Source organism: Rhineura floridana, chromosome 3 (assembly GCF_030035675.1).
Source record: "Rhineura floridana isolate rRhiFlo1 chromosome 3, rRhiFlo1.hap2, whole genome shotgun sequence".
Classification (NCBI taxonomy): Eukaryota; Metazoa; Chordata; class Lepidosauria; order Squamata; family Rhineuridae; genus Rhineura; species Rhineura floridana.
The window spans coordinates 223,479,863-223,502,018 of NC_084482.1; the positions used below are offsets into that span (position 1 = coordinate 223,479,863).

Below are 22,156 nucleotides of genomic sequence, written 5' to 3' on the forward strand. Positions count from 1 at the left end.
AGGCAAATATAAAAACCGTAATTTATTTTTTTTATATAAAAAGAAAAAGCTTTTCTCTCTCCCCTCCAGTCCAGGATTGCTCCCTGGATCCCGATGGGCTGTTCTCACTTGCTGAAAAAGAAGCTTTTTGGGAGGCAAAGGGCCTGGCCCCGTGGGCCTCTGCCTTGCCAGAGAGGACAACAGGAGACTGGTGGCAGGCAGTGGCGGTGGGGGGGTTATGGCAGGGTGTGTGTGGGTGGGGTAAGGTGTCCCCCCGTGGAAGGACCCTCCTCTCCTCATCCCCCGCAGAGCATTTCCTCCCAGCAGGAGCCCAGGCTGCAAATAAAAGCACTAAAAACACTTTAACACAGCATAAAGCAGAATTTAAAAACATCTATTTTATTTTTAAAAAGGTTTAAAAACACATGAAAAAGCCATTCCAGCACAGATGCAGACTGGGATAGGTCTCTACTTAAAAGGCTTGTTGAAAGAGGAAGGTCTTCAATAGGTGCCGAAAAGATAACAGAGATGGCACCTGGCTAATACTTAAGGGGAGGGAACTCCACAGAGTAGGTGCCACCACACCAAAGGTCCATTTCCTATGTTGTGCAGAACGGACCTCCTGATGAGATGGTATCTGCAGGAGGCCCTCACCTGCAGAGTGCAGTGGTCGACTGGGTATATAAGGGGTAAGACGGTCTTTCAGGTATCCTGGTCCCAAGCTGTATAGGGCTTTGAACACCAAGACTAGAACCTTGAACTTGGGCTGGTAGCAAATGGGCAGCCAGTGCAATTCTTTCAGCAGCAGCAGGGGTGACATGTTGGAGATATGTGGCTACAGAATCAACCTCTTGCATCACTTGGGTCTTCTTTCCTGGGCGATGTGAATAGGATGCCTCAGGCTGTGAAAGCCACTCTGCTGAGTCAGACGTGATGGGCTCTCGGCCCACATTCTGGCATTTGAATCTAGGCCCAGTCGAAGGTGCTAGTTTTAGCCTGCAAAGTCTTCACGGCTGGGGATTTGCTGAAGGCACACTTTTCACCCTTTCCTTTGAGCCCTGAGAGAGATGTGTTTAGAACCCAGACTATTAACTGATTTCAAAGTTGTATTTTTCAATTGCTGTAACCCATGGCTGGATTAAGGTGGTTGGGGGCCCTGGTACAGTTCCCCAGATAGGGGCCCCATTTTCCCCACAAAAGGAAGTGTGTGGGATAAGGTACCAGAAAATATGTCTTGAGGTGTATGAAAGACTAACATATTTATTATTACAGAAACTTTCACAGAATACAAAAAATACTCTGAGCAAGTGCAGTTTCACAACTCTCAGCAAAACACAAACAAAATATTTTAGCAAACATTAAACACAAAGAAAATACTCTGAGCATGTGCCGTTTTTTATTTTAAAGTCGCTTCTCATTGTTTTTTCTCACTTCCCAACTTGGGACAGTCACCAATTCTCAGCCTAACCTATCTTGCATGGCTGGTGTGAAGATATACAAGGAGGCATAAAATAGGTCCGAAGGGGAACTTAGTGCTTGTGTCAGAGGCATCTCATTTTACCTTTTTCAACACTCCAAGCATTTATAAGGTTTGCCCCGTGTGTGACATCTTTGATGCGAAGTAAGGTAGCTACTCTCACTGAACCTCTTTCCACACTCCAAGCATTGATAAGGTTTGTCTCCTGTGTGACATCTTTGATGCGAAGTAAGGGTGCTACTGTGACTGAAGCTCTTTCCACACTCAAAGCATTTATAAGGTTTGTCCCCTGTGTGAGTTCTGTGATGCAAAGTAAGCTGGCTACTCTGACTGAAGGACTTTCCACACTCAAAACATTTATAAGGTTTGTCTCCTGTGTGAGTTCGTTGATGCGAAGTAAGATTACAACTGTGACTGAAGCTCTTTCCACACTCAAAGCATGTATAAGGTTTGTCTCCTGTGTGACATCTTTGATGCGAAGTAAGGGAGCTACTCCGACTGAAGCTCTTTCCACACTCAAAGCATGTATAAGGTTTGTCCCCTGTGTGAGTTCTGTGATGCAAAGTAAGGGTGCTACTCTGACTGAAGGACTTTCCACACTCCAAGCATTTACAAGGTTTGTCTCCTGTGTGAGTTCTTTGATGCGAAGTAAGGTGGCTACTCTCACTGAAGCTCTTTCCACACTCCAAGCATTTATAAGGTTTGTCTCCTGTGTGAGTTCTTTGATGCGAAGTAAGATTACTACTGTGACTGAAGCTCTTTCCACACTCAAAGCATGTATAAGGTTTGTCCCCTGTGTGACATCTTTGATGCGAAATAAGGGAGCTACTCCGACTGAAGCTCTTTCCACACTCAAAGCATGTATAAGGTTTGTCCCCTGTGTGAGTTCTGTGATGCAAAGTAAGGGTGCTACTCTGACTGAAGGACTTTCCACACTCCAAGCATTTACAAGGTTTGTCTCCTGTGTGAGTTCTTTGATGCGAAGTAAGGGTGCCACTCTCACTGAAGCTCTTTCCACACTCCAAGCATTTATAAGGTTTGTCTCCTGTGTGAGTTCTTTGATGCGAAGTAAGATTACTACTGTAACTGAAGCTCTTTCCACACTCAAAGCATGTATAAGGTTTGTCCCCTGTGTGACATCTTTGATGTGAAGTAAGGGTGTCACTCCGACTGAAGCTCTTTCCACACTCAAAGCATGTATAAGGTTTGTCCCCTGTGTGAGTTCTGTGATGCAAAGTAAGGGTGCTACTCTGACTGAATGTCTTTCCACACTCCAAACATTTATAAGGTTTTTCTCCTGTGTGAGTTCGTTGATGCGAAGTAAGGGTGCTACTCTGACTGAAGCTCTTTCCACACTCCAAGCATGTATAAGGTTTGTCTCCTGTGTGAGTTTGTCTCTCCTTTACTCTTTGCTCCATCTTGACTCCTCAGTTTCCGCTCCTGCGCCTGCTCCTCAGCTTTTTCCAGTGATACTTCAGATGGTTCTCCCTCAGCCTTGACCCTCCAGATGTATCCTGATGGAATGAAAAGGAAAGGTGATAAAATGCTGTGGAGAAATCCTGTGAATATATTATGGTTTGTACTTTGAAAACATATTTCTGGGAGCTCTGTTGATATCAGAGTTTAACTGTCAAAGCTCGAGGCCTTGTATAGATTTATTTTAGCAGTAGGTGCTTGGTAACAGGTTGTGAAAAGAGACGCAGAAAGATTAGGGTTGCCATATTCCAATTCCACAAATCCGGGAGGCTGATTTGCATATTATGCAAATTATAAATTAGTTGCATAATTTCCATATTATGCAGACCATGTCCTAATTAGGCAAATTAATCATATTAATTTGCATTGTCCTGTTGTTTTGTTTTTGTGCCTAGCAACTACCACCAGAAACTGGGGGAGGATGTGAAGATTTTTTAAAAAATCCTTTTTCAACCTTAAAGGCCTATTATGGAATATTTATTTATTAAGAGGATTTATATCCTGCCTTTTCACACTGTTAAAAACGGATTTCAGGGCAGGTTACAAACATAGTAAAAACAATAGAAATGCACAATCATTGTAAAAACATAATAAAAACACAACAAACATAAAACAAGTCAATGCAGCAGTATAAAAATCGTACAACTTTTAACGCAGATAGAAATCAAGATTTCAATATTATCAGTTTTGTCAATCATCTTATCTAAAGGGCGCATGTCTGAGCATGTAAGAAGTGTCTTTAGTATCTGTTCCATTGCTATTAGTCTTAAGGGGGGGAAGGTTACACCCCCAATGCATTGAATACATGCATAGAGAGAGAGATGGAACATCTGTGTGTATGTATATAAGATGTGTGTATGTATATATAATATGCACACACACAAACATATATCCATCCCTGGGGAGATGGAAGTAGGGTGATCTTTGGTGGGGAGATGCCTGACAGTCATTTTGAAGAAGGGTATGCATCAAAAATTACTTCTTAGCCTTTTCTGAATTGCTGAACAGAAGTTCTGTCAGGCAACAGGGTGAGTGAGGCAGCATTCCAATGCAACTTCACTTAGGAGTAAGCACCATTTAACAAGGTGGGTGCAGGGCTGAAAATGCAAATGCTAGTATCACTGCCTTTTCTACAGAGAGGTTTGCTTTTATATCTTGTATCTGTTCAGGGGAGGGAGCGTTTGGTGAAATCAAACCCTTTTATTCCATCCTCCATGATGACAGGCAGACCCTCCCATTGCATTCGCCACTTAAGACACATATCCGGAGAAACAGGCAACTGAGATTGCTGCTGAGGGGCCCCCTGTAGCTCCAGCCTCCAGGAACCCTCGGGCCAGTGCCCAACCTGGCTGCCCTTTAGAACCGGCCCTGGTTCTGTTGGTAAAGCTTGATTAGGGATCCTCTGCGAAGACATCCATATCCAAGCAGGGTTGGCAGCCCCCTGCCTGGAATGCCCTGCCCGTATCTTTTAACATGGCTGCTCCAAAATTCTTAACAGATTGGACCCTTCAGAAAGAGGTCTGAGAAATGAGTAAGAGTAAGAAGATTCTCTACCCTTTCTGTCTACCCTGTGGGCTGCTATAAACTCACTTTGACAGCCAACCCAATTCCAGTGAGCAAGAATGGACAGAGAGAAAACACACATGGTTTGGTCTACTTTCGTAGGCAGCAGCTTGGGAACAATTGCAGCCACACTTCCAAATATGTGAATTCTCTTTTACCACGATTGGGCAAGAAACAAACCGTCATGCAACTGACAAGGTGCATCATCCATGGGTTTAAGGGGGTTGAGCTGAACGCTTGGAACCACTGCTGTTGCTTCTATGGCTGTAATGGAGTGAGGTTAAAGATAAGTGAAATGCAAATAGGAAAAAACACACAAAAGACAGTGATGATTTCCTCAATGCAATACCATACCAACCACAACAAGATTCCTATGAATAAGGCAGAAAACTCAGCATCCCACAACCAGTCAGGATTCATAACCAAAAACCCAAACTAAAAAACCCTGGCAGCCAGTCAGCCAAGGTCACAAAAATCCCCATGCAGCACAACCTGACCTGGGGGCAGCAGTTAATGCAGAATGCTGCAGCACGATTGCTGACATGAAATCTGCATTGGTTGCTGATTTGCTACCAGGCCAAGTTCAAGCTGTGCTTTCCAGGTTATGGATGCTGCATAGTACTTGTTCTGCTCTTGTAAGAAATCAGTCCTGTAACGTGGCAGCACCTACGCTTTGGAACTCCTTGCCTATTGACATTAGGCAGATGCCTCTTTTCAGCACCTGCTAAAATCATTTTTCTTGAGGCAAGCCTCTCCAGGCATGTAGAAGCATTTTTAAATGTTTTTAACTCATTGTTGGTTTTATTATTTTGAATGTTTTTAAATACCTGTCCTTGACTGTTTTTGCCAATAATGTTCTTGTTTTAATTCTTTCTGTAAACCGCTTTGAGATTTCTTACAAGCAGTATATAAATGTTGTAAATAATAATACATAAATAAATTTTGGAGTCACTGTGGCCGTTGAGTCTCTTCCCACTTTACGAACAAAGGAATCTGCCTTATACCGACTCAGGCCATTTGGTACCATCTAGATCAGCACTGATGACATGGACTAGCATTGGCTCCCCTGGGTTCCAAGCAACAGTCTTTTCCAGAAATTGAATTCTGGACCTTTCCATGCAAAGCATGTGCCCTGCCAATGAGCTACAACCCTCCCCCGTTTAAAAAAGTATCTTTTAACACTGTTCTTAGCAATTCAGTCTTGAATGCACATCATACCTAGGGCAGATCCACACCCATTCATTTATAGCACATTCAACACCCATTTGAAGCACATGAATCCCACCACAGAATCATGGGAATTATAGTTGGTTAAGGGTGGTAAGAACTGTGAGGGGGAAACGACACTTCCCAGGATTCTTTAGGCGAAGTCATGCACTTTAAATGTGAGTTGGATGTGCTTTAAATGTGTTGATCTACTTAATCAACTTTGCCTGCATGTAAATCATTTTAATTAATTTTTCAAAATGGAAATGAGCTATAAAGTGTACTGGGTGACCATGGGCTACTCACCAGCCTATCTCAGCCTATCTGCCCCTCAGGATGAAAACAACAGAGAACCATGACCACCCCAAGGAAGAAGGGCACACTGAAAATGTAGAGGAAAAAATCATAGAGTTGGAAGGGGCCTTGTAGGCCATTGAGTCCAACCCCCTGCTCACAGCAGGAAATCCACAGCTAGAGCATCTCCCGCAGATAGCTGTCCAGCCTCTGCTTGAAGACATCCAGCGAAGGGGATCCCACCACCTCCCTAGGCAGTCGGTTCCATTGCCAAACTGCCCTTACTGTCAAGAAGTTCCTTCTGATGTCCAATCTGAATTTACGCTCCTGCAACTTAAAACCATTAGACCTAGTCCTACCCTCTGGGGCAGCAGAGAACAAATCTGTACCCTCCTCTATGTGACAGCCCTTCAGGTACTTAAAGAGTGCAATCATGTCACCCCTCAGCCTTCTCTTCACCAGACTGAACATGCCAAGTTCTTTCAACCTTTCCTCATAAGACTTGTTCTCCATACCGGCTATCATCCTCGTCGCCCTCTTCTGAACCCGCTCTAACTTGTCTATATCTTTCTTAAAATGAGGCGCCCAGAACTGAACACAGTATTCCAGATGAGGCCTGACCAATGCAGAATATAGTGGGACTATTACATCCCTCGACCTTGAAACTATAGCTCTGTTTATGCAGCCCAAAACCGCGTTTGCCTTTTTTGCCGCAGCATCACACTGCTGGGTCATGTTCAACTTACGATCCACGACAATTCCAAGGTCCTTCTCACACGCACTACTGCTAAGCCGGGTATTTCCCATCCTGTACCCGTGCATTTTGTTTTTGTGGCCTAAATGCAGAATCCTGCATTTGTCTTTATTGAATGTCATTTTATTAATTTCAGCCCAATTTCCTAGTCTATCCAGGTCCCTTTGGATTTTATTCCTGTCTTCCATTGTGTTAGCTATCCCTCCCAGTTTCGTATCGTCCGCAAACTTCATAAGGCTTCCCTCCACCCCATCATCTAAGTCATTGATAAAAATGTTGAAGAGTATCAGCCCCAGGACAGAACCCTGTGGCACTCCACTCGAGACCTCCTTCCAGTCCGAAGCAGAGCCACCGACGACCACTCTTTGAGTACGGTTTTCCAACCAGTTGTGAATCCACCTGACAGTATTTCCATCTAGTCCACATTTGACCAGTTTGCTAATCAAAAGGTCGTGGGGGACTTTGTCAAACGCTTTGCTGAAATCTAGATAGATGACATCTACAGCATTTCCTCCATCTACTAAGCTAGTGACCCGATCAAAAAAAGAGATGAGATTAGTTTGACAGGATTTTTTCTTGACAAACCCATGCTGGCTCCTTCTAATCACAGCATTGTCATCTAGATAGTTGCCAATGGACTCTTTTATTATCCGTTCTAATATCTTTCCCAGTATTGAAGTCAGACTGACCGGCCTGTAATTCCCCGGATCTTCTTTTTTACCCTTTTTAAAGAGTGGGATGACGTTTGCCCGTCTCCAATCCTCCGGCACCTCTCCCGTTCTCCAGGATTTCTCAAAGATGATGGCAAGAGGTTCCAAGAGTACATCCGCAAGTTCCTTCAATACTCTGGGATGCAGTTCATCAGGCCCTGGAGATTTGAACTCATTTAGGTTAACTAGGTATTTCCTGACTATCTCCTTATCAATCTTGAACTGCAGGGCCCTCGGTATATTGAAGAAATTCTTTTATTCTAAGGGAGGCCAACTCATAAGACCCATGTCCAAGCTTTATTCAACAAAATTACTCTCGTTAATTATGTATGGGTGCGAGATTTGGGGTCCTTCGTTGCAGCTTGCCCTTGAACCAATCAAAACACTTTCTTTAAACAAATTATGGGTCTACCCAAGGGCACCCCGGCTGCTCTCCTGAGAGCTGAACTCAAACTTCCCTCTTTAACGGCTAGGATAGACCTAGCCTTTTTTCGACTATGGAAAAAACTCTCGGATACTGATTCATCCTCACTGGCCAAACTATGCTGGCAGGAGCAGTTGGATAAGGGGGGCTGGGCAGGGAATTTCCCTGTTCTTGGTATTCAATATTTGCTAACCCCTACCCACCTACTTAATCTTAATTCGAAGTCTCTCCGAAATCAGATCTTTGAGTTCGATGCACACCAAGATAGGGCAGTGATTGCCAACTCACAATTTTCCAAATGGTATTCCCACATTAACTCCACCCGAATGTGGCCTCACTATTTGGATATCTTGACAAGGGCTCCCCTTCGGAGAGCCTACACCGAGTTGCGATTCCAGGTGATGCCATCGATGTTCCTACAAGGTAGATACCTTGGCATCCCCTACGCTAAAAGGCTATGTATAGCCGGCTGTAATGTACCAGAAGATTTGACACATTACATACTTGATTGTCCTCTGTTTTCTCTACCAAGATCTAAATTCCTACTTCCAATAATTCATGCAAATCAAGACAATAACAGGTTTCAGATTGTGATTTTTTTATTGTCCTCCATCCAACCTCACATAATAATTGCCACTGCTAATTTTGCTTTGGCAGCAAAAAAGCTTAGAGCTATATATGTCATGAATAGTGGTTGTAAATGACATTTCACAGCTCGTGTTTTTATTTTGAATGTTTTAAATATAATTGTATCTTTGTGGTTGTAATCCTGTTGTAATAGCCAATGGCTGTATACAATTATTATTAATAAAGGACTAAAGTAATGACAACAGAAGATTTATGTAACTTTAAAGTTGGCAATGAGGACACTGAACTTGTCAAGCATTATCAATACCTTGGCACAGTCATTAACTAAACTGGAGACAATAGTCAAGAAATCAGAAGAAGGCTAGGACTGAGGAGGGCAGCTGTGAGAGAACTAGAAAAGGTCCTCAAATGCAAAGATGTATCACTGAACACCAAAGTCAGGATCATTCAGACCATGGTATTCCCAATCTCTATGTATGGATGTGAAAGTTGGACAGTGAAAAGAAAAATCCACTCATTTGAAATGTGGTGTTGGAGGTTTGCGGGTACCATGGACCGCAAAAAAGACAAATAATTGGGTGTTAGAACAAATTAAACCAGAACTATCACTAGAAGCTAAAATGATGAAACTGAGGTTATCATACTTTGTGTGATGGAGGGGGGCCATCCCAGGATACCCTCCACCATCCCAGAAGCCAATTCCCCACCCAGGGCAATTTACTATGGCAAAATATCGTTCTCTGGCAAGGCTGTGCCCGCTCACAACAGCCCTGCAGGGTAGCAGACTGCCACCACCCCTTAGACTGGTTAACCACTCTGAGCCAAGGGGAAAGTCAGAGCTCAGAAAACTTGCCAAGGATTACAGACAGCAAGAGCCAAATAGGCACTCCTTGCTCTGAAGCCTTTAGGCAAAATGCCCAATTCACACAGTAGTTGTGCTCAGTGGCCAAGGTACCGGTTCACACACTGGAAAATAGAAATAACTTCATGAAAGAATAAAAGAGGTGCACAGTTACAGCAGAAAAATAGTTCCTTAATATCAACACCCAAAAGAGGCAAGGTAAAACATAGGGAGTTCAGTCCCAACAGAAAAGAAGATAGCTATCTAGCCTAGTCTATACTTACACACAGACAGACAGTTGTGGAGCCCCCCTCTCCTCAGAGAGAGGAACAGTCAGGAGAGTTGATGCAAAATGGAACCTCAGCAGGCAACATCAGGAAGGCATGATGGGACCCGGAAGGGGGACGAAAGCCAAGGTTTGAGCCACATACTTATGCAAAGTGCCCAGCAACAGGCCAGATCCAATTAACCAATCAGGAAATTTCTTCATAGAATAAGGGCCCATCAGTCACCAAATGGAACATCCTCCCTAAAACTTCAAGGGCTTTACAACCTTGATGGAGCCCGGCTTCTACTGACAAGGTGGTCTAAGGGTGGGCCTCTCATTACCCACAGCTGGGAAATAAAACTGCCAACTCATAGCTCTAATACAGAAACCAACTTTTATCCTGTTAAGAACCCACATTAACAAATAAAACCCCACAATTCTTTGCTACACAACCATCTTGAATTCAGGTTTTCATGACACTTTGGACACATAATGAGAAGACATGACTCACTAGAAAAGACAGTTGGGAAAAGCAGACAGGAGTAGAAAAGGAGGAAGGCCAAACAAGAGAGGGATTGATTCCATCAAGGAAGCCACAGACCTGAACTTACAAGATCTGAACAAGGTGGTTTACAACAGATGCTCTTGGAGATCGCCATAAGTCGTAATCGACTTGAAGGCACATAACACACACACACCTGCACTATGTGAGTTCAGCTTTAATTGACCCAAGAGAGCCCAGTGCCCCACAAAGCTATGTGGGAGGAAATATCCTTAAAAGGTCGCTGTGATATGCAGCCTTTGTGCCTCATCCACCATCAGGAAAAAGCCTGCAGTGGACCAGCCAAACAGCTTTACACCTGAGAGGACCAATATCCTGGAGGGAAGTAGTGACTTAGGATCAGGTAGATACTTGAGCTAAAACGTGGGTTCCCCACTACCAAGTAAAAGGATTTTGAGGTGCTAAAGAAAAACTGACTCTTCAGATTGGTAACAGCAAAAGAGGGAGAGTTTTGGTTTTAGGCCTTGCAGTAAGTTAAAGAGGGCTCTGGCTGGGAAGCGCAGGGGGTGCTGTCCTAGGATCCCAGAATTAAAAGCACTAAATTGGCCCCCCAGAGTCTTCCTGTCTGGGTAAAGGGGGTGTAGGAAATGATAGCAACTCGACCGGATAACCTGAAATGCATAGTGGGTCAGATTTGCGAAGCAGGGATGCCAGGAAGGGAGTAAGAAGGCTATCCTAATTCCAGCAGAATAGGTTGCCATCTCATGAATCTCCTGCATGATCTCCTTGTACAGAGCTCTCTAGTCTGGATCCAGCTCAGCCCGTTCCTCCTTGGTGAAGTGCAAGGACACTTCCTCAAAGGTCACCAGTCCCTGGAAGAAGAAAACCATTGCCTTCCTCATTCATACTCCCAGGCAAGGCGTGGACATCATCTGCCCTCCACTCGCACTCTGAAGATGTGGCAAGCGGGATCTTTTACTTTAGTGTTCACAAATCATCCCAGGTCCAGATGGCATCTACCTGAGAGGTCTGAAAACAACCCAAATGTGACATGGCTGATCTTCTAACAAAAATATGTACCTTCTCCCAAAGAGTTGCTACCATATAGACTGGCAAACGTATTACAATTTGAAAGCCAAAAGGACACAGAAGGTATCCGGAAATCAGAGGCCTATTAGCTGTTCTGGGAAAGAAGTGGAAAATATTATTAAAGACAGAATTACCAAACAAGGAGTGGAACATAGCAATTATGGGATAAGAGGAAACATACTCTCAGTAGGGTTGGTGTCACCCAGTGCGGTAACTCACGGTGTCACCCCCATGGACCTCCTCCCGTACCAGACCATACAGAATCCTTAGTAATGTTTTTTGTACTAATGTTACTTGTAAATCGTAATTCCCGTATATCACTTGAAGAGTTCCATATACATCCCAATTCCAAAGAAAGGGGATCCCAGGGAATGCAGTAATTATTGAACTATTGCCTTCATATCCCATGCAAGTAAAGTAATGCTCAACATTCTACAACAAAGGCTATTGCCATATATGGAGTGAGAAATGCCAGATGTTCAAGCTGGATTTAGAAAGGGAAGAGGCACCAGAGATCACATCGCAAACATACGTTTGATAATGGAACAGACCAAGGAATTTCAGAAGAAAATCACCCTCTGCTTTATAGATTATAGCAAAGCCTTTGACTGTGTAGATCATGAAAAACTATGGAATGCTTTAAAAGAAATGGGGATGCCACAGCATCTGATTGTCCTGATGTGCAACCTATACTCTGGACAAGAGGCTCCTGTAAGGACAGAATATGGAGAAGCCGATTGGTTCCCCATCGGAAAGGGTGTGAGACAGGGGTGTATTTTTTCACCCTATTTGTTTAATCTGTATGCAAAACATATCATACGGAAAGCAGGATTGGACCAAGATGAAGGAGGTGTGAAAATTGGAGGGAAAAATATCAATAATTTAAGATATTCAACCATACTACTAGCAGAAACCAGTAATGGATTTGAAACGAATGCTGATGAAAGTTCAAGAGGAAAGCACAAAAGCAGGACTACAGCTGAACGTCAAAAAGACTAAAGTAATGACAACAGAAGATTTATGTAGCTTTAAAGTTGATAATGAGGACATTAAAGTTGTCAAGGATAATACTTTGGCACAGTCATTAACCCAAATGGAGACAATAGTCAAGAAATTAGAAGGTGGCTAGGACTGGGGAGGGCAGCTATGAGAGAACTAGAGAAGGTTCTCAAATGCAAAGATGTATCACTGAACACTAAAGTCAGGAAAATTCAGACCATGGTATTCCCAATCTCTATGTATGGATGTGAAAGTTGGACAGTGAAAAGAAGTGGGTAAGAGAAAAATCAACTCATCTGAAATGTGGTGTTGGATGAGAGCTTTGCACATAGTGTGAAAAAGACAAGTAATTGGGTGTTAGAACAAATTAAACCAGAACCATCACTAGAAGCTAAAATGATGAAACTAAGGTTATCATACTTTGGACACATCATGAGAAGACATGATTCACTAGGAAAGACAATAATGCTGAGAAAAACAGAAGGGAGTAGAAAAAGAGGAAGGCCAAACAAGAGATGTGTTGCGCTGCAGCCAACTCAGAAGGGACAGGAAGGGGGGAGGCATGAGTTTCAGGCACCTCCGCAGCCAGAAGCAGCAGAGTTGGGGATTGTTGTGTCTGAGCAGGATTGTGCGGGAGGGGGGCAGCCTGCTCTCCAGCCAGTTCCCACGAGTAACGCCCTTTCTGAGGAGCCGAGCGCACCGCCCCCAGTTGATGCAGAGGACTTGTGGGGGGAAGCTTCAGAGTCAGTGCCAGCTCCTCCTTTAACAAGCAGTTCCCAGGAGGATTCCAGTGTGGCACCGCCCCATGACCTCGAGCCCGTCGCTCGGGAGCAGGTGTCTTCAGATGAGCTGTTGGATGCACGTCCCCCGTCTCCTCGTTCCCGTCGCCGCGAGAAACGGACAGGGCAAAGACAGGAATTATGAAGGAGTCAGAGATTACGTTCGAAAACATTTCCTATATAAGCCTGCCGCTCCCAGTGGGGGGTCGTTGAGTCAACTTCCTTCACACGCTGCAGAGCATGTCTAGAGTATAGTTAGGGACTCTAGTGAGTTAGCGTAGGGTTTCCTATGAAGCGCAATGCCTTTGATGTATCCATTACTCTAATAAAACGAGATTTACTTGCACACACACTCCAGCCTCATTCTTTCGGCTCTGGATGGGACAAGATGGGATTGATTCCATAAAGGAAGCCACAGACCTGAACTTAGAAGATCTGAACAGGGCGGTGATTCATGACAGATGCTCTTGGAGGTCGCTGATTCATAAGGTCGCCATAGGTCATAATTGACTTGAAGGCACATAACAACAACAAGGCTGAGGTCCCTAGAAAGAAAATGGTTGAGGTCTCCTCAGATGAAAACAGATGAACAAGAACACCAAGAATGCGATGACACCCACAAAAACATTATTTCCGATTGCGCTTCAGGGTCCACACTTATACTGATCTTACTTTTCAGTGCAAACTGATCTTTTATTTTTCTTATCAGATTATCATATCGGGAAAAAGTGTCAAAACTGGGGGAAAGTAGGGGCTGGCTTTGGATGGGGATGGTGTTGAGGACAACATGAAAACATGCACACATGGGTAGCATCAAATACACACTAAACTGCGGTGTGTATACACCTGGAGAAGGACTGTATTACACTTCAGGTATGAGTGCAAAAGGAGATTAGAGATGGCTCCTCCTCTTAGGAAGCAGGCTGCAGGCTGACCTCTACCACCCATCAGCTGCTGGAAAACAGTTCTAGAAGAATCTCTTTCAATGGCTTGGGATCATCCTACCTCCCCACCCCCTTTCTTTTTTCCAACAGAATAATAAAGCAGATCTGGGGGAAAGCATCCTGCTTTTCAGAATTGCCTGAGGCACCAAGAGAAAGTCTGGGAAGTCTCATTCACCAATAGCTACATGGACGGGGAACTGCTGAGCCTGTGGAAAGTGGTTTGTGTGTTCATCTACTTGCCTTATTAGCAAGAATATTACTATGCAAATGTGGTCAAAGAGGGAAAATACCAGTGGCACTCACTTGGGGAAGATTCCATCGTAGGACTGAACCTTTGTGATGTTACCAGAATTAACTGGTGTGCCTCCCAAATAATGTTGTGAAGTCGACTGGGGAAAAGCTGTCCCTCCAATTTTTTCCAGTTCCTCCCCAATATGGGAAAAGAACTTCCCCCCAAAAATGTTCCACTTTCCACATCTCTACTCCCAAGAGGGCTGTAGAATCCTTGAAGCTTCACTGGTTTACTACTGTAGTAAGCTATCTAAGTCAGGCAAATGATGTGTTAAGTACAAACATAAGGAGTTCTGATCACACCTGCATCTATCTAGTCCAGCACTATGTTTACCACAAAAGCTGATCAGGTGTCTCCGGGAAGCTCACCCCCAGGACATGAGTGCAATAGAACTGCTTTTGTTCCTCAACAATACCACCTCTGAATCTGGAGGTTCTAGTCCTCATGACTTATAACCACAGATATATTTTTCCTCCATGAATTTGTCTAATCCTCATTTAAACCTATCTAAACTTGTAGTCACAATTACATCTTGCAACAGGCATCAAAAGGGCAAGTCTCAATAAAACAGACCACCCCCAGATTAAGATAGTTGGAGGGTCCTGATCTAATTCCCAAAACAGAGCCTCCCCTCCCACAGATAGAAAAGCATGAAATAAGGTGCCTCAAAGGAAGCACTGTGGTAGCTTAAGTTTAAGGCATAAAAGTTTATTGTGGCATAAGCTTTTATGGATTACCAAAAAAACCCAACCTTCTGAGCACCTGTTGTTTCACAACTTACAGCAAAAACAAAACGGAACTAGTCTCCCAACTTTAACAAAGAAAAAGAAAATACTCTGAGCACGTGCACTTTCCATTTTAAGCTCACTTAATTATTCACTGTTTTTGCTCACTTCCTGCCTTCCCCGTTGAAGACCACCATAGCTGAGGAGTGCCATCGACTTCTGAACAGAGTCAAACAGTTCTGCTGATTGTTTTCCCTTCATATTTTTTTCTTTTCTTGTTAAAAGAAAGGCATACGTTTGCTTTTTGGGGAAGGGCCATAGCTCAGTGGTAGAGTGTCCACCTTGGACGTGCAAGGTCCCAGGTTCAATCCCTGGTGTCTCTAGGTGGGGCTGGGAATATTCCATCTGAAACCTTGAGAGTGTAGACAATTTTTAAAAAAAATGTTATTAATGTTTTTAATTGTGTTTTAAAATGTGTATATTTGTTTTTATTGTTTTTAATTGCTGCAAACCACCCAGAGAGCTTCGGCTATGGGGCGGTATATAAATGTAATAAACAAACTCACAGAGCGCACATGCCTGCCATTACCCAAGATGGCAGTGGGGCGTGTTGACACCCCCACGGCCGTCTCGGGTGAGGTGAGTATGTGATGGTGCATCCAGGCGTACTTAAGAGCCTCTGTGTTCATAATAGGACAAGACTGCAATCCTATGCAAACATATATGCCGCCCTGGACTCCTGCGAGGAGGAAGGACAGGATATAAATCAATATGTGGAAGCAACTTCTGCATAGACATGCTTACCATTGTAGGGGGGCTTACTTTTGAGTAGGGATAAGCGAATCTGTCCGTTTTGGTTTTTCACAGTTTTTCATTTTTCCAATCTTAAGTTCACTTTTCCACATTTCCACAACAGCTCGTGGTGTGTTTTTTCAAAGTCCACATAAGAATTCACCAGCATTTGGGTATTAATTTCTCCCAATATATTCATATTTGTAAGTTGTTTTGCCTAATATACATATTTTGGCAAAGCAATTTTCCCTGGAATAATTTATTTATTTAATTTGTATCGCGCCCTTCCTCCCACCAGGGGCAACCAAAGCACCAAAAAACTTTAAAACTTCCTAAAAACAGATCTTAAAATACATTAATACAAAACAGCATTAAAAACAATTAAAAAACAACCTTAAAAAAGGGTTAAAACATTATTAAAAAACATATTAAATAATGCATTTTTGTATAATGTTTTCACTCATATATGCATTTTTATGGACACTTTGCTCCAGCATATGCATTTTGCACACATTACTTGTCTATGGAACTGTATAGCAAAATCTGGAGAAGCATGAATTCAGAAATTGTGAATTAAGTGTGAAATAAGTGCGAAGAAGGATGCCTGTGGTTTGTTTGCAAAGTGCGAATTGAGTCAGTTTAAATGTGAACTAAACTGAATTCCTTCCCATCCCTGCCTCTGAGTAGACATATACAGGGCTGCCCTGTAATTAAAAAAACAAAACAGAAGAGGGCACAAAAATAACCCAGGCTTTTAGGTATATAAGAAAAAATCCAAAACAAATTCTAACCAGCATAATTTTGAGCCTCAAATGCCAGCTTGAGAAGGAACCAGCTGGTAGAACTGCAGGCAGATCCCTCCTTCCTATATAAATACTTTCCCAACTCATATATAATCAGGCTTCAATTTTTATTTTTACTGACAGGGGCTTAGCCCAAAGAACATGTAATGTGGGGGAGAAAAATGAACCCAAATTGCTAATCAATGTGGACAGACTTAGGAAAATCATTCCGAATGACCAAGGGTTCCACCCACACCCACCCGAAAAAGAGGAATTTGCTCTACAAGCACATGCCCAAGTCAATACAAAATTTTTGTTTGGGGGCTGCCAACTGATTTAATCCAGGATGAGCCAATGAAAGTCAAACACACTTCAGCGGTGCTTAAGTTATTTCCTTCAAAGTTTCTCATGGAGTCTGTTTTGCTGAGACAACAGTGGTTGAGAAGCTTCAAACCTGACCTTTTCAAACAATCCTTTCCAGGTTCAAATATCCCTCCTGTTTGGGATTGCACCCTCACCTGGCTCCTCCATAGCGCTCGCCCACCGCTCTCTGCGCCCCCTTGGCATAAGAAGCAGGCCTGGGAACGCCGGCACACCTCCCTTGCCCCGCCAACGCTGCTCCCAGTCTCGCCCGCCTGCCTGCGGCCTGCCTGCCTGCCTCCGAGGAGGAGTTGGCTGCTCTGACGCTGACCTGGAGCACTTCTCAGCTCCTTTGCCAGGCAACAGCGCCCTGCCCCACGACGGGGACGGCTCTGGGTGTCACCCCTCTCATGGTGTCACCCGGGTGCGGTCCGCAGCCCCCACACCCGCCTAGTGATGCCTCTGCATACTCTCATGCATCAATGTGTTTAAAGATCAGGAAGAACACAGAAATAAATGAATAGTTCTCACAATGGAGGAATGTAAGAAGTGCCCCCCCAGCCAATCATCAGGATTAGGACCTGTGCTTTTAAACTTAGTTCTAAATGACATGGATTTGGGGTGAGAAGTGAGGTAACCAACCTTACTGTTGATATCAAGTTCAGGGTGATTCAAATAAAGAGGGATTGTGAGGAACTCCAAAAGGAACTCTCCAAGCAGGCTGGGGTACTAAAGAGGAAATGCAATTATATGTAAGCAGCGTAAAGTGATGCACAGAAATGAAAAATCCTAACTGAACCGGTGGTGACTGACAGGAGAGAGACCTTGAGGCCATAGCGGATGCCTCAGTTAAGATGCTGATGTTATTATACAGCCACAAGAGTGGCTGTATACTATAGCCAGCGTGGATTTTTTGCATTCCACAATGTTAAATTGAAAATATCCCTCCATGTCATTCTGATGATTCCCATAAGCTCATTTCAAAACAAAATCTTACAAAACTTATAGACTTGAACTCAGAAACGCTTGCTCAACAACCCTCTAAATTTTCATGGTTATACACAAAACAGTCAGAGAGAATAGAATAGACAGCTCAAAGTCTGAAAAGACAAAAAAAAAATTTTTTGTTTGGGGGCTGCCAACTGATTTAATCCAGGATGAGCCAATGAAAGTCAAACACACTTCAGCGGTGCTTAAGTTATTTCCTTCAAAGTTTCTCATGGAGTCTGTTTTGCTGAGACAACAGTGGTTGAGAAGCTTCAAACCTGACCTTTTCAAACAATCCTTTCCAGGTTCAAATATCCCTCCTGTTTGGGATTGCGCCCTCACCTGGCTCCTCCATGGCGCTCGCCCAAAGCTCTCTGCACCCCCTTGGCATAAGAAGCAGGCCTGGGAACGCCGGCACACCTCCCTTGCCCCGCCGACACTGCTCCCGGTCTCGCCCACCTGCCTGCGGTCTGCCTGCCTGCCTGCCTGCGAGGAGTTGGCTGCTCTGACGCTGACCTGGAGCACTTCTCAGCTCCTTTGCCAGGCAACAGCGCCCTGCCCCACGACGGGGACGGCTCTGGGTGTCACCCCTCTCATGGTGTCACCCAGGTGCAGTCCGCAGCCCCCGCACCCGCCTAGTGACGCCTCTGCCTACTCTCATGCATGGACGTTTTGTGTCTTATTGCATGCATCCCATGTAGTCATGTGGGACTGGTGAATTTGGTGGGTCTGGCTGATTGGGAAGTTGCTGTTCTGGGCTGTTTTACGTAAAAGCATATCATAGCCCAGAACGGGTATCGGAACGTGGTTTGCGTGGACGTTTTGTGTCTTATTGCATGCATCCCATGTAGTCATGTGGGACTGGTGAATTTGGGAGGTCTGGCTCGCTGGGAAGTCACCTTTCCGGGCTGCTTCATTCCGTTCTGGAGGACATTTTGGTTAAAGGGTTAATAAAAAATGCTATCGGAATGGTGTTTGTTCCTAAATGTTGTTCTCAAGCGTCTCTAACACATCCCAGTGTTTTTGGCATCAAATTCTTTTATAAAGGGCCCATTCCGTTCAGGCTTTTACACCGTCCTTGGGGGAGAGGGGCAGCTTCAGTGGAAACAGTTTTGCCCCCACTTTGCAGCTGGACTGCACGGCTCAGCCCGCCCCCCCCCCAATTTCTATGGATTCTTAGAGGGGAGGGGGGACTCGTCCATAGTTTTCCCAAAAGCAAATCCTTCTCTCTCTCCCCCCAAAATATCACCCTCCCCATGTTGCACCTCCTTCTCCTGTGGCTGCTGCAGCCTCCGCCTCTTCCTCACAGCCTGTTTCTCTTCCCGGAAAATGAATGGAGAACCCTCCCCCCCACGCACCCCTCCCTCCCCCTTGCGGTTTACACTTCCTGCCTCTCTAGGAAACACAACTCGGCTCCTTAACCCCATTGGAGGACTGAATGGCAGGAAGTGGCAATCAGCAGGAGGAAGGGGGACAATATTGCAGGCGGGGTGGGGTCCCTCCTTCCCTCCCTCCCTCTCCTGGGAAAAGAAACGGGCTTGGCGAGGAGGAGGCTGGAGCGTGCAGAGGACAAAGAGGTGCAACATGCGGGGGGGGGGATTTGGTATTTTGGGGGGGTGAAGGAAAAGGAGGGCAGAGCCCCACCCCGCTTTCGACAGGACATTGGCCCTTGGAAGGCTGCTTGTGCATAAATCACCCTCCCCATGGTGCACCTCTTTCTTCTCTGACTTCTGCAGCCTCCTCCTCCTCCAGGAATATGAATGGAGAACACCCCCCCACCCCTCCAGTATTCTCCCACCCCTCCGCCTTGGGGTTAACACTTCCTGCCTCTCTAGGAAGCACAACTCGGCTCCTTAACCCCATTGGAGGACTGAATGGCAGGAAGTGGCAATCAGCAGGAGGGAGGGAGAGAATAGTGCAGGCGGGGTGGGGTCCCTCCTTCCCTCCCTCCCTCTCCTGGGAAAAGAAACGGGCTTGGCGAGGAGGAGGCTGGAGCGTGCAGAGGACAAAGAGGTGCAACATGCGGGGGGGGGGATTTGGTATTTTGGGGGGGTGAAGGAAAAGGAGGGTAGAGCCCCACCCCGCTTTCGACAGGACATTGGCCCTTGGAAGGCTGCTTGTGCATAAATCACCCTCCCCATGGTGCACCTCTTTCTTCTCTGACTTCTGCAGCCTCCTCCTCCTCCTCCTGGAATATGAATGGAGAACACCCCCCCACCCTTCCAGTATTCTCCCACCCCTCCTCCTTGGGGTTAGCACTTCCTGCCTCTCTAGAAAGGACAACTCGGCTCCTTAACCCCATTGGAGGACTGCATAGCAGGCAGTGGCATTCAGCAGGAGGAGGAGGAGGAGGAGGGAGGGGGAGAATATTGCAGGCGGGGTGGGGGGGTCCTTCCCTCTTCTGGGAAAAGAAATAGGCTTGGCGAGGAGGAGGCTGGAGCGTGTAGAGGACAAAGAGGTGCAACATGCGGGGGGAGGATTTGGTATTTTGGGGGTGAAGGAAAAGGAGGGCAAAGCCCCACTCCCCCCCCGCTTTCCCTCTGGGTGTCCCTGGTGCATGCAATCCATTTGCCTACTGGGGTGCAAAGAGCTGCAGGTTTCGCATTGCAAGGTCCTCTTTGAAGCCATAGACCAGGCAAGGGGGTGCAGCTTTGCAGAGGGGGCAGTTGTGTGCGTGCGATGCCCTGTGTTGTTGCTTTTGAGCACCACCCCGGAGGAGGAGAGCTGCCTCTGCATTTCCTGGGCCCTACAAGGGGCTGATCATTTCCCCTCCTGCCGCGCTACAGGGGGTGGTGGGCTGCTGTGCGGGTCTTCCTGCACTGCTGCCAGCCTTGATTATGCCCGGCCTCGCCACTTGCCTTGCAATATCCAGGGCAGCAGGAACGTCATGCTATAGAGGCATCCAAGTACAATCTCTGGCCATTGCTCACGAGAACCCTGTAAGGTGGGCCAGGATGAGTAACTTGGGTAATGTAGAGGTTAGAGCAGGGGCGTATAACCTTTTCCCAGCCCGAGGGCCACATTTCCTCCTGAGCAGCCTTCTAGGGGCTGCATTCCAGTCCTGGGCAGGAGCAGAGGCCAAAGTGGGTGAAGGATTGAATGTGGCTTTTGCCTTTATACACTCGACAAGGTTTTGCCTCACACACACCCTTCCATTTATTGTTGAACTATGTCTGCAGAGATCTGGGTTCAAGTCCCTGTTCACAGTATTCAGAGGGGGTTTCCCATTGCCTCCCTCTGAGGCTAGTCCTCCCCAGCTGGCTAGGGCCTGCTCAGCTTGCCACAGCTGCACAAGCCAGCCCCTTCCTTGTCCGCAACTGCCAGCTGGGGGCAACTGGGCTCCTTGGGACTCTGCAGCTTGCCCACGGTTGCACAGGTGGCAGGGCACGTAAACCCTGAGCCACTCACTGTGGGGTGATCTTTAGCTGGCCCTTGATGCCCAGGAGACACGAGCAGGGATTTGAACTCACAGACTTTGGACTCCCAGCCAGGCTCCCCTCCCCACTGTGCTATACCAGCTGTTCCAAGGGTTTTGAACAACTCCCATATCAGAATTATTACACTGTTTCACCCATTTTAGTTTAGAGAAATGGCAACGGGGGGGGGAGAGGAATTATAGACATGTGTAAGATTATGCATGGTGAGAACCAGTGCGTTGAAAGAATGGCCGCCAACAGGAATGGCTATAAATAGGATTGGCTCCATATAACTGGCTGGCAAACTCAGACCTGAGGGCCAAATGTGATCCTCCAGGCCTCTGTGTCTGGCCTTTGGTACTCATAAGAACATAAGAAGAGCCTGCTGGATCAGGCCAGTGGCCCATCTAGTCCAGCATCCTGTTCTCACAGTGGCCAACCAGGTGCCTGGGGGAAGCCCGCAAGTAGGACCCGAGTGCAAGAACACTCTCCCCTCCTGAGGCTTCCAGCAACTGGTTTTCAGAAGCATGCTGCCTCTGACTAGGGTGGCAGAGCACAGCCATCACAGCTAGTAGCCATTGATAGCCCTGTCCTCCATGAATTGGTCTAATCTTCTTTTAAAGCCATCCAAGCTGGTGGCCATTACTGCATCTTGTGGGAACAAATTCCATAGTTTAACTATGCGCTGAGTAAAGAAGTACTTCCTTTTGTCTGTCCTGAATCTTCCAACATTCAGCTTCTTTGAATGTCCACGAGTTCTAGTATTATGAGAGAGGGAGAAGAACTTTTCTCTATCCACTTTCTCAATGCCATGCATAATTTTATACACTTCTATCATGTCTCCTCTGACCCGCCTTTTCTGTAAACTAAAATGCCCCAAATGCTGCAACCTTTCCTCGTAAGGGAGTC

At 45.6% G+C, this 22,156-nt stretch overlaps 2 protein-coding genes across 7 annotated transcripts in view; both read right to left on the reverse strand.

Annotated features, from left to right (window-relative positions):
* The window catches only part of LOC133381755 (zinc finger protein OZF-like), a 57,626-nt gene extending 38,481 nt beyond the window's left edge, over positions 1-19,145 (reverse strand). Inside the window, exon 1 of the mRNA XM_061621166.1 lies at positions 19,097-19,145. The gene's annotated coding sequence lies outside the window, so the exon portion shown is untranslated. The remainder of the gene's footprint in view (positions 1-19,096) is intronic.
* Positions 412-19,605, reverse strand: LOC133381757 (zinc finger protein 135-like). 6 transcript variants are annotated; one of them, XM_061621172.1, is made up of 4 exons: positions 19,097-19,155; positions 17,487-17,573; positions 13,370-13,494; positions 412-2,970 (listed from the first exon to the last, which is right to left on the reverse strand). In XM_061621172.1, exon 4 carries the CDS (start codon positions 2,872-2,874, stop codon positions 1,546-1,548), a length of 1,329 nt encoding a protein of 442 aa, XP_061477156.1. In that variant the 5' UTR covers positions 2,875-2,970; positions 13,370-13,494; positions 17,487-17,573; positions 19,097-19,155; the 3' UTR covers positions 412-1,545. The 6 variants fall into 6 exon arrangements, with proteins under 6 accessions (XP_061477156.1, XP_061477154.1, XP_061477153.1 ...); XM_061621170.1 differs by lacking the exons at positions 13,370-13,494; positions 19,097-19,155 and adding an exon at positions 19,544-19,579; XM_061621169.1 differs by lacking the exon at positions 13,370-13,494.
* Between the last annotated feature and the right edge of the window lie 2,551 nt (positions 19,606-22,156).

What these genes read in the sequence shown, in the direction of transcription:
- LOC133381757 (XM_061621174.1), bottom strand. Translation starts at nt 2,874, where the DNA reads ATGGAGCAAAGAGTAAAGGAGAGACAAACTCACACAGGAGACAAACCT.